A 10,438-nucleotide genomic window follows, 5' to 3' on the forward strand; every position below is an offset into this window, starting at 1 on the left:
TCAGCTCCAGCTGCCTTTACCTTTATTTTCCACTTTAAAATCAGACGGGAGGAGGTTGTCCTGCCGGTTCCCCAAGACAAAGGCCAGGAAGGAGAGTATGAGAGCATCGAGGATGCCGATGATGCAGAGGATGTACGCCCAGCGCACGGTGCAGGCGCCCAGCGTGTACTTGTCCGTCTTGTCCCCGCACATGCGCTTCACCTCGCTCGAGTCCCAGCCGTCGGGGTAGATCAGGCAGCCGATCATCAGCCCGGTAGCTGCGGGGAGAGGGAGACGTTAGGGCGGCCGCCGGCTGCCTGCTGAGCCAACGCTGCCGGCGGCGGAGCGCGGCGAGGCTGCGTCCGGCCACGAGCACGACGCTACGAAGAGAGAAAATGCCGCGGACCAGCGAACTTGGCTTCAAGGTCCCCCACGCCCTGCCGTTGCCCGTGGGCTCTAATTTGTTTGCTCTGCTGCAGCCGGGGAGGAGCGGGACGCGGCACGCTGCTCCCCGTCAAGGACGCGCTGCGGCAGCATCTCCCATCACCGCGTTGCCCGGGCAACGTCTCTCCTGCCTCCGCACGCATCCCTGGCCGTCTCGCTCCAAAGAAACATCTTCTCCGAACAAAACTGGGATGGATTTAGCCGGTGCAAGGTGGAGAACCTTGTTATTGCCCCACGCGTAGCTGGATTTCAGCTTACGCTTTGCCGAGGTAGCGGTGCCCTCGGCAGCGGCTTTGCAGGCAGATTCATTCTGCTTGCTCAGCTGCGGTGGTTCCAGCCCGGCCACCAGCCACCGGCTCCTCCTGCAGCCGCTCTCATCGCCCGACCTCGAGCACACACGGCCTCGACGGCCGCTCCAGCCCGGCCACGGAGCCCTCGGCACGTCGCCCTCGCGGCTTTGCCGTGGGAGTTACGACAACCCCAGCGCGAGCTGCCAAAGGGCTCTCTTCCTCCAAGCAGCTCATGTCTGAAAAGCTTAGGAGTGCTTTATTTTTTTTCCCCCCAACGTGCTCAGAGAAATTGTTGTATTTGCTGGGCAAGAGTGACTGGGTTCGGTCGGGAGAAGAGCCGAGCTCATCTGCAAGGCTTTGGGATGTGACTAACAGAGGCTCTTTGCATCCTCCGCTGTTATCGTGGTGCAGAGCATGGAAATAACTGGTCCTTTATATCTTTTTGTGCAGGTGTGAGGACCTCCCAGGCTCCTCTCATGCCAGAGACAACCCACGGTGGGAGCTCTTGACGAGCGGCCATTTGTCCCTGCCCTTCGTGGACATCCACGAAGCGAGACGCTCCCTGCCCCCAGCAGCGCCTTTTCTGTCACGGGGTGCTCGGTAAACCAGAAAACACTTCTGGGGTGGTTGCCTCGCCCTTTGCCAATGGGTTTTTTCCCTTGGTTTGGGGACATGAGAGTGGCAAGGCCAGCGGGCAGCTTCCTAGGTCTGCAGAAAACATTTCTCTTCATTGAGAAGCAGCTGGTTTCTCTTGTATTTAATTACTCTTCCCTGTAGCTGACAGAGAGGAGGAGCACAGAGAAATGGGGGAAGCTGGAAGAAATCACTTCTGTGAAAATGGACCCTGGCACAGAGCGAAGGCCACAAAATGGATCCGCTCGTCACCTGCCTCCTTTTTACAATAACTCCCAGAACCGCAGCAGCATCTGCGCTGCCCGGTGGCAGCTCGAAAGCTCCTGAGCACCTGGCTGGTGCAGAAGAAGTGGGCCGTCGGGGATGGTTTGGGCTTGTCTGTGTGGCCGGAGCTGCCTGCGTCAGGTTTCTCTCCCCCATCCGGCACAAAAATGCACGTAAAAGCCCCAAATATGACAGCAAAGCCTCTCCCTGCTCCGGCTCCCTGGGAGGCTGAGCTCCCCCAAGCCTCTTATCTAAATCTTTGCTTGAGCTCGTTTCTTTAGCCGGGAACTGGAGCAACCCCGATGCCACGGCCGTGCTGCCGCAGGGTTTCAGCCGGGTGTCTGGGGACGGCGGGGGCTGCGGCCGGTCCCGGCATGAATGATTCAGGAGCGGCAAAGGGCTGGGTTGGGTTTCAGCTGAGGCTTCGAACGCAGGACCTGGGTTACCGGGCGTCTCGGGTGTCTTGCTGCGTTGGGGGAGGGATGGGGAAGGCTGGAGATCCGCAGGGATGAGCGGAGGGATGTGGGGATGAGCGGAAAAGTAGGAAAACGTGGGTGATGATATCAAATCCTATGGTCAGTCCCTTCCTCCTGTGCCACCTCCCCGGCATGTCATCCCCTGAGCTCAGAGAGTTACCGGTTGCTGCAGGGGGTATCGTAGGCACCAAATAACCCAGCAAACGTTATCACCGTACCCTCATCAATTCCCACAGGATCCCTAACACCGCAGGGACCCCCGTGCCCCGGCCCTGCGGCGCTGGGTGCTCTCGGACTGATGCTGCGAAGCCACGAGCCTGCCGCGCCGCGGGGCAGAGCGGGAGCGACGGCGTTGGCGATGCCAGAGGAAAGCTGCCCAGGTAAGCGGGGCCGCGGCCGGGCCGTCGGTGCTGCGTGGTTTTGCGGCAGCAGGAGCAGCGCGCGGCGGGGAAGCGTCGCCCACGTGCACCGAGTCTGCTGGGTCTCAGCTGCTCTGACGGGCTTTGCTTACTGCAAATTCCCCAACGGTAACCAGTCAAGGGGAGGAAATGGGGCATGGAGGTTATGCTGGTGTCTTTTCCTGGCTGGTCCCCCCCCAGCAGAGCCAAGGTGGGGGCAGAGAGGGAAAAGCAGCTCTGGCCGGACCACGGGCAGCCCCCGGCCCCCCAGTCGTGGCCCCCGGCCCCGCTCACCTGCCGCCAGCTGCATCCAGGCGCAGACTTTATAGACGGTGGCTGCGTTGCAGAAGAAGAAGAGGCTGAAGCAGAGGATGGAGCCGATGATGAGGAAGGTGGAGATGCCTACGAAGAACATGGCGGTTTTGAAGGCGCTGGAGGGGATGGTGCCGAAGTCGAGGGGGCTGCCCTTGCAGATGAGCTCGCCGGTGAGCGCGTTGCCGACGCAGTAGGAGAAGAGGCCGAAGTAGCCGGCCTGCGGCGTGTCGATGCTGTCGCCGATCCAGTACGGCTGGATGAAGGTCACCACCATCAGGATGGAGAAGCAGAGGGTGAAGAGGGCCCAGAGCACCCCCATGGCCCGCGCGTTCCTCACGTAGTTGGTGTGGTAGATCCGGGCCGCCTCCTGCGCCGGCAGCAGCTTGGGCATGGCGGGGGCACGGCTACCGGTACCGGCACGGCTACCGGCACGGCTACCGGCACCGCTACCGGCACCGCTACCGGTACTGCTACCGGCACCGCTACCGGTACTGCTACCGGTACTGCTACCGGTATTGCTACCGGCACCGCTACCGGCACCGCTACCGGCACCGCTACCGGCACCGCTGCCCGGCGCTGCCCCCGCCCCGGCTCCGGCTCCGGCGGCCGCTGCGGCTGCACCGCCCCGGGGGGCGGGGGCGCGACCCCCCCCCTCCAGCGAGCCGGGGAGGACCCGGGAGGAGCCGGCGCGACCCCCCCCGCCCCGAGCCGGGGTGGGATCGGGAGGAGCCGGGCGGAGCGGCTCGGGATGCGCCCCCGGGATGCGCCCTGCACCCCCCGGGATGAGCCCTGAACCCCCGGGATGTGCCCTGCGCTGCCGGGATGAGCCCTGCACCCCCCGGGATGCGCCCTGAATCCCCGGGATGAGCCCTGCACCCCCCGGGATGAGCCCTGCACCCCCGGGATGAGCCCTGAACCCCCGGGATGTGCCCTGCGCTGCCGGGATGAGCCCTGCACCCCCGGGATGCGCCCTGAATCCCCGGGATGCGCCCTGCGCCGCCGGGATGAGCCCTGAACCCCCGGGATGAGCCCTGAACCCCCGGGATGCGCCCTGCATCCCCGGGATGAGCCCTGAACCCCCGGGATGTGCCCCCCGGGATGCGCCCCTGCACCCCCGGGATGAGCCCTGAACCCCCGGGATGTGCCCCCGGGATGCGCCCTGCACCCCCGGGATGAGCCCTGAACCCCCGGGATGTGCCCTGCGCTGCCGGGATGAGCCCTGAACCCCCGGGATGAGCCCTGAACCCCCGGGATGCGCCCTGCATCCCCGGGATGAGCCCTGAACCCCCGGGATGTGCCCCCGGGATGCGCCCTGCACCCCCGGGATGAGCCCTGAACCCCCGGGATGTGCCCCCGGGATGCACCCTGCACCCCCGGCATGCGCCCTGAACCCCCAGGATGCGCCCTGAACCCCCGGGATGCGTCCCCGGATTGCGCCCTGAACCCCCGGGATGCACCCTGCGCCGCCGGGATGTGTCCCTGGGATGCGCCCTGAACCCCTGGATGTGTCCCCAGGATGCGCCCTGAACCCCTGGATGTGTCCCCGGGATGTGCCCTGAACCCCGGGATGAGCCCTGCACCCCCGGGATGTGCCCCTGGGATGCGCCCTGTGCCGCCGGGATGAGCCCTGAACCCCCGGGATGCGCCCTGAACCCCCCGGATGAGCCCTGTGCCCCCAGGATGCGCCCCCGGGATGAGCCCTGAACCCCTGGGATGTGCCCTGCACCCCCGGGATGAGCCCTGCACCCCCGGGATGCGCCCCTAGGGGTGAGCCCCCTACCCCCGGGATGAGCCCCGTGGCCCTGGGACGAGCCCTGTGCCCCCAGGATGCACCCCCAGGATGTGCCCCTAGGATGTGCCCCGTACCCCTGGGATGCTCCCTTGGGATGCGCCCTGTGCCTCCATCATGTGCTCTGGGATGCACCCCGGGATGTGCCTGTGGGATGAGCCCTGTGTCGGGGGTGCACCCTGGGCTGTGCTCCAGGATGTGCCCTGCACCCATGCTGTGCACCCCAGGATGTGTTTTTGCATCGCTGTGCACCCCAGGACGTGCCCTGCGCCCATGCTGCGCGCCCCGGGATGCGCTTTGGGCATCGCTGTGCACCCCAGGACGTGCCCTGCGCCCATGCTGCACGCCCCGGGATGCGCTTTGGGCATCGCTGTGCACCCCAGGACGTGCCCTGCGCCCATGCTGCGCGCCCCGGGATGCGCTTTGGGCATCGCTGTGCACCCCAGGGCGTGCCCTGCGCCCATGCTGCGCGCCCCGGGATGCGCTTTGGGCATCGCTGTGCACCCCAGGGCGTGCCCTGCGCCCATGCTGCGCGCCCCGGGATGCGCTTTGGGCATCGCTGTGCGCCCCAGGACGTGCCCTGCGCCCATGCTGCGCACCCCGGGATGCGCTTTGGGCATCGCTGTGTGCCCCGGGATGCGCTTTGGGCATCGCTGTGTGCCTCAGGACGTGCCAGGCACCCCCAGGACATGTCAGGATGCATGCGTGCCCCAGAATGCATGTTGGGATGCTCCCTGGGATGCATCCCAAATGCTGTGCCCCCTCGGCTGCTCCCCTCTGCCCTCCCAGCTGGTGTCCCCAGAGCCTTCCCCCACTGGAGGGGGGTGCATGGGGTGCGGTGTCATTGGGGCGGGGGGCTGCAGGCCCCTGGACCCCCCCCCATCAGCTCCAGGGCTGGCTGCGGCTGCAGGCAGGGAGGGGACCGTCCCCACAGCCCGGCCGCAGAAAGGGAAGGGGCTCATCCTGCGGCCAGGGCACCCCGGGGCGTCAGCCAGCACCTGGGGCAGGGCCAGGTCTCTGCCTGGCCCCGTGTCCCACTGCCAGAGGAGCGTGGGCAGCCCCGGAGCCTGCCCCACCGGCCCGCGGGCTCTTACGGCCACCTCGGGGCCTTTCTCCAGGAGCCACATCGGCCCCGCATCCCGAGGGACCGCAGAGGCTCAGCTGCTGCTGCGGGGTCCAGATGCCACGTGCCAGCGCGCCAGCCACCCCGCAGCCAGCGCCGGCCCCGGCGTCACCCCCCAAGGCCGCCCGAGGCCAGGGCTGCCCGGGCGTTAATCATTGCCCAGGGCAGCCGGGCCAGCGCGGGTGCGAAAAGCTGTGCGGTTCCCAGGGCCCGTTCCCTTTCATCAGCCGCATCCCCCAAGCACCGAAATGCTGAGAGCCGATATCTGGCAGGGCGGGGTGTGGTGGTGGCCCACGGGATGGGGACGTGGGTGGGCTGCGGAGCACCGAGCGAGGCCGGCGGGATGCTAGCAGGGGGGTGGGCTCGCTCCTGCTGCGCTTTGGGCTTTCTCAAGTGGGTTTCTTGGCGTCCGTGATCACAGCGGCTGAGCGATGGAAGGTCTGGGGGTGGGCGCTTCCCCACGGAGCGGAGCCATGGGCTCTCGCTTTGCCCATGAACCCACCAGCAGCACCCGGCAAGGAGGGCATCTCGGAGGACCCCCAACTCCATGGCTCCCTGCAGCCAGGGCGAAGGAGAGGAGGGAGGGCTGGAAATCCCACCCGCGGGAAGCGCAGGAGTGCCATCGCTTCACGTTCGCTTTGCCAGAGGAGCTGCCGAAGGGCGGGTTGGCATGGCCGGTGCAGGACGGTCACCTGGGGACAGGGCAAGGAACCTCGGGACCGCCCAGCAGCCCCGGCATCGCCGTTTTCCTGCGCTGGGGAAGGGCGTCACGGCGCTGCCCCAATGCCACGGGTTGGGGTGTGATAGGAGCAGCCACATCAGCTGATGGAGACGCCTGCTATAAAGCGCCCGCCGGCCCCGCGGCGGAGCCACGAGCGAGCCCACCATGGCCAACCTGTTGCCCTCCTGCCTGCTCCTGGCCCTGCTGCTCCTGGCCCCGGCCCTGTCTGCGCCGCACGAGCGAGGGCTCATCTTCAATTTGGTAAGAGGGACACTGACCCCGCTCTGGCCACAGCCGGGGGATGCCCGGAGGGCTGCAGTGGGGTGCACGGCATGGCGGGGGGCTGGAGGGGTCCCCAGTCCTTTGGTCTCCAGCAGCAGCTGAGTCGGGGACCCCCAGGGTTACAGCTGCAGCCGCCGAGAGCAAAAAGTATTGCGGCTGGGGAAACTGAGGCAGGTGGGGATGGCGTGCTGGGTTTTCCAGGGTTGTGAGGGATCTCGGAGCCTGGGAAAGCATCTGGGACGGGGAAGCCTGGAACTGGATGGGACTGAAGCTCTCAGCTGCCTGTGCCAGCCAGGACCCCCTCCCTGGGGGGCTCGCGGGGAGGGGGGGACGCTTTCCCCGCGGTGTCTCAGCCCTATTCCCGAGATGCCAGCAGAAAACAGTGCTTCAGCGGCTCGTATTTTGGGCCAGACCGAGGAAATCCTGCGGGGTGGGAGGCTCGGGTGTGCTGGCAGCCCTCGCCAAAAGGCAGAGCTGGTGCCCGCCACCCACCCGCACCCCCGGGGCCCACGGCTGGGCGGGGGGGGATTAAGGGGGGGCACAGAGAGGGACCTGGTGCTCACGCCCTGCCTCGCCGAGCAGGACACCGGGGAGCTGTGCCTGCAGAGCGCCCAGTGCAAGAGCGGCTGCTGCCACCGGCAGAGCGGCCTGAGCCTGGCCCGGTGCGCGCCCAAGGCGGCCGAGTTCCAGGAGTGCTCCCCGAAGGTACGTGCTCCCGGGGCGGGGGGGACGGGGACACGGCCCCCCACACTGCACCGTGCCCTGGCTCCCCGCAGAGCATCTATGGGGTCTACTACAAGTGTCCCTGCGAGAGCGGCTTGAGCTGCAACGCCGACAAGACCATCGTGGGCTCCATCACCAACAGCGACTTCGGCCTCTGCAAGGACCCCCGGAGCTCTGACGGGTTGCAGTGAAGGAAGAGACCCCCCCGGTACCCCCCGTTCTGCCCCTGCCACCCTGCCTTTCCCCCTCCCCAGGGATGCCCGGACCTGCCCGCGCTGCCCCGGCTGCCGGGGGGGGTCTCCAAGTAAAGAGCATCTTCTGCCGAGCTGCGAGCCGGCGTTTTCACTTGACGCGTCCCTCCGGCCCCGGGACAGGGGCAGCAGGGCCAGAAGGTCCCGGAAAAAGCCGCAGGGACACGATGGCTTTACCTAAACGTGCGTGCGCATTGTATGCAATTGTATAATAATCTTGGCCAAGCCGGCAGCGAGCCATGGGGTGGGCTCTGCTCGGGGGGAGCGTTAGCAAAGGGGGTGCAGGGGAGGGGAACGCAGCAGCCCCAGGATCCGAGGGAGCTGCTCAGGTTGTGCCTGACTCGGTTTATTTACTGCTGCGGCTGCTCCGGTTGGAAATGTCCCCTAGAAAAGGTTTGTCGCCGGAGAAGAGGGACTCGGAGGTGGTGTTGAAGCTGTGGGTGCTCGGGGTGCTCGGGGGTCGTGTCCGCCGGCACTGTGCCGCGCTGCGGGCTCCGGATGACCCCGCACGCCGGGAGCTGCGCCTGCTCCTCGGGGCGCGCAGACGTGGCGGGGAGGTGGGCGGCTGGGTGGGAGTCTTTCCCCAAAAAGAACCTCGTACGGGCAGCGGTTGTACGTGCCGTGGGGGCCCCTCGGGCAGCACCCCCAGCAGCATCTCGTAGAGCAGCTTCTCCGGCTCCGAGATGCGCAGGGGCTTCGGGAATCCGGGATGGAGCTGGGGCGAGGCGATGCTGGGAGCAGCCCCGGCGGGCAGCGAGGTGACACATCCCCTTAACTCTGCCCCCGCGGAGCTGCGCCCTGGCCGGGGGGGCTGCAGGGGGGCGATGCCCAGCTCGGAGCCGGCAGTTTGGGCATGGGGAGGTGGTGCTGGGGGGGGTGAGGAAGAGGAGGCACCCGCCTGGCAGAGCTGGGGGAGCAGCAGGAGGCGAAGGGGTCACTGGAGCGGGGGCGTCTTGGCTTCTCCGGTGCCGTCTTCACCCCACGCGTTTGTGTCCCGGGGGGCAGAACGAGCACCAGGCACCCCCAGCGCCGCTCCCCAGCGCCCCTGGGGCTGGGCACCCCACGGCGGCTCTGCGCCGGGTGGGGGGGCTCTGGGGGGCAGGGGGTCGTACCGGGCAGCGGAGGCTGTCCTGCAGGAAACTTTCTCTCCAGGACAAGGGCGACCGGATCTGCACCTGCAGAAAAACACCGGGGACGCGGCTGGGAGGGTGGCACGGCCAGGGGGGTCCCCACCGTGGGGGGGGGGGACATGGGGAGCAGCGTGGGGACAGGGCAGGGGATGCTCCAGGGACGCGCCGGCCCCTGCAAGCCTGGCTCGGCAGAGCTGCGAGAGGGGAAAACGCTGACCCGGATTTTAATTTTAAACTTGTGGTGGGTGGCGAAAGCCTTGAGGGTCTCGGTGGCCTTCTCGCGGTGGTCCCGGCAGGAGGAGGCCACCAGGTCGATGTCCTCATGGGTGCGGGATGAGGCCTGGAGGAAGGGGGAGATGGGGACGGGGACGGTGGCTCCTCTCCCGCGGCAGACGGGCACCGCGGGCAGAGCGAGGGGGGCGTGGGGGGGGGGGACGGGGGACACGGGGCAGGGGGTCTCTCCCTGGCCTCGCCATCTGCGTGGGGTCCCCAGCCCCACACGCCGTTCCACGCCAGCGGGGAGCACCCCGGAGGGGCTGCCATCACCCAGGACACATACTGGGGATACTGGGATACTGGGAGCCCCGCCTGCCTGGCCCCAGCCTGGCCCGGGGCTTTGCATCCTTGGCCTGGGCAGGATGCGGCCAGCGCTGGGGCTCCGGGGCACGCAGAGGGCAGCCGCTGTGTGCCACAGCCTGGGACCCCCCAGCCTGGGACCCCCCAGCCCCAGGACCCCCCCGGCCTAGCAGGGACCCCCCCAACGCCAGGGGCAGCTCAGCCTCAGGGGGGCCCCGAAATGCACCCAGCCCCATAGCCCTGCCACCCCTTGAGCCCCGCTTTGGGGGTAACCCCCTCCCTGGAGAGGGGGATATTGGGGGGGGGGCAGCCTGGGCTGACTCCTGGTGTATAGGATGGGCATTTGGGGGTGTCCCCATTTCTGGGGTGTCCCTATTTTTGGGGTGTCCCCATTTTTGGGGTGTCCCTATGTTGGCAGGAGGAGGATGGGGGCAGCGGAGAGGTGGGAAGGGGGTGGCTGTGCTGGGGGGGGGGACACACATGAAGGGTCCCCCCCATCTCAGCCCTATATTTACTGGTGAAGCGGTGGCTTTATGTTGGCAGCTCTGGGCTGGTAAATATTGGCTTAAACCGAAAACCAGACGCCTGACTCACGGCGTCTTAACAAACACAGGAAGGGGCCCCCGGCGCGTGTGGGGTGCTGCCAGCCCCGGGGACGGGGGGGCCCCACACCGGGGTGCGGGCACCCTGAGCTGGGCGGGGGGTATGGACAGGGCATCCTTGTGCGGGCAGATTTCGCTGCGGTGAGGTCTCCGGTGGCTGGGGGGGGAGTGGGTTTGTGCCTCCCCCCCCATGTACCCCCTGCACTCGCTTCACCCTGGGCGATGGAGGGGTGCAAGCATTGGGGTGCCCCTTCCTCCCACCCTAATTTGCAACGGGGGGGGGGGCTTGGTTAAAAAACCAACGAGGAGGAGCATGAGGCCGAAGGGCTGTTGCGAGGGGGGGGCACCCCAAGCCCTCCCCCCCCCCCCAGTCTCCCCCCATCTTGTTGCACCCCACTTTGCACCCAGAGCCTGCTCGCCCAGGGGTGCCCCCGGTGCCCCC

The 10,438-nt window shown here is 67.5% G+C and overlaps 2 protein-coding genes across 2 annotated transcripts; one reads left to right on the forward strand and one right to left on the reverse strand.

Moving 5' to 3' along the window:
• Nucleotides 1-3,190, reverse strand: LHFPL5 (LHFPL tetraspan subfamily member 5). The gene is made up of 2 exons (XM_075722547.1): nt 2,779-3,190; nt 1-257 (listed from the first exon to the last, which is right to left on the reverse strand). The coding sequence occupies exons 1-2, from the start codon at nt 3,188-3,190 to the stop codon at nt 1-3; spliced, it is 669 nt and encodes a 222-aa protein (XP_075578662.1).
• Nucleotides 3,191-6,597: 3,407 nt separating this feature from the next.
• On the forward strand, nt 6,598-7,628 carry CLPS (colipase). The gene is made up of 3 exons (XM_075722548.1): nt 6,598-6,693; nt 7,297-7,419; nt 7,491-7,628. The coding sequence occupies exons 1-3, from the start codon at nt 6,598-6,600 to the stop codon at nt 7,626-7,628; spliced, it is 357 nt and encodes a 118-aa protein (XP_075578663.1).
• Nucleotides 7,629-10,438: the final 2,810 nt, after the last annotated feature.

Source organism: Pelecanus crispus, chromosome 17 (assembly GCF_030463565.1).
Source record: "Pelecanus crispus isolate bPelCri1 chromosome 17, bPelCri1.pri, whole genome shotgun sequence".
In the NCBI taxonomy this organism is placed as follows: Eukaryota; Metazoa; Chordata; class Aves; order Pelecaniformes; family Pelecanidae; genus Pelecanus; species Pelecanus crispus.

What these genes read in the sequence shown, in the direction of transcription:
- LHFPL5 (XM_075722547.1), bottom strand. Translation starts at nt 3,190, where the DNA reads ATGCCCAAGCTGCTGCCGGCGCAGGAGGCGGCCCGGATCTACCACACC. An exon ending in CTGGATGCAGCTGGCGGCAG is followed by an intron (nt 258 to 2,778) that starts GTGAGCGGGGCC and finishes CTCTCCCCGCAG; the next exon opens with CTACCGGGCTGATGATCGGC.
- CLPS (XM_075722548.1), top strand. Translation starts at nt 6,598, where the DNA reads ATGGCCAACCTGTTGCCCTCCTGCCTGCTCCTGGCCCTGCTGCTCCTG. An exon ending in GAGGGCTCATCTTCAATTTG is followed by an intron (nt 6,694 to 7,296) that starts GTAAGAGGGACA and finishes CTCGCCGAGCAG; the next exon opens with GACACCGGGGAGCTGTGCCT. An exon ending in TCCAGGAGTGCTCCCCGAAG is followed by an intron (nt 7,420 to 7,490) that starts GTACGTGCTCCC and finishes GGCTCCCCGCAG; the next exon opens with AGCATCTATGGGGTCTACTA.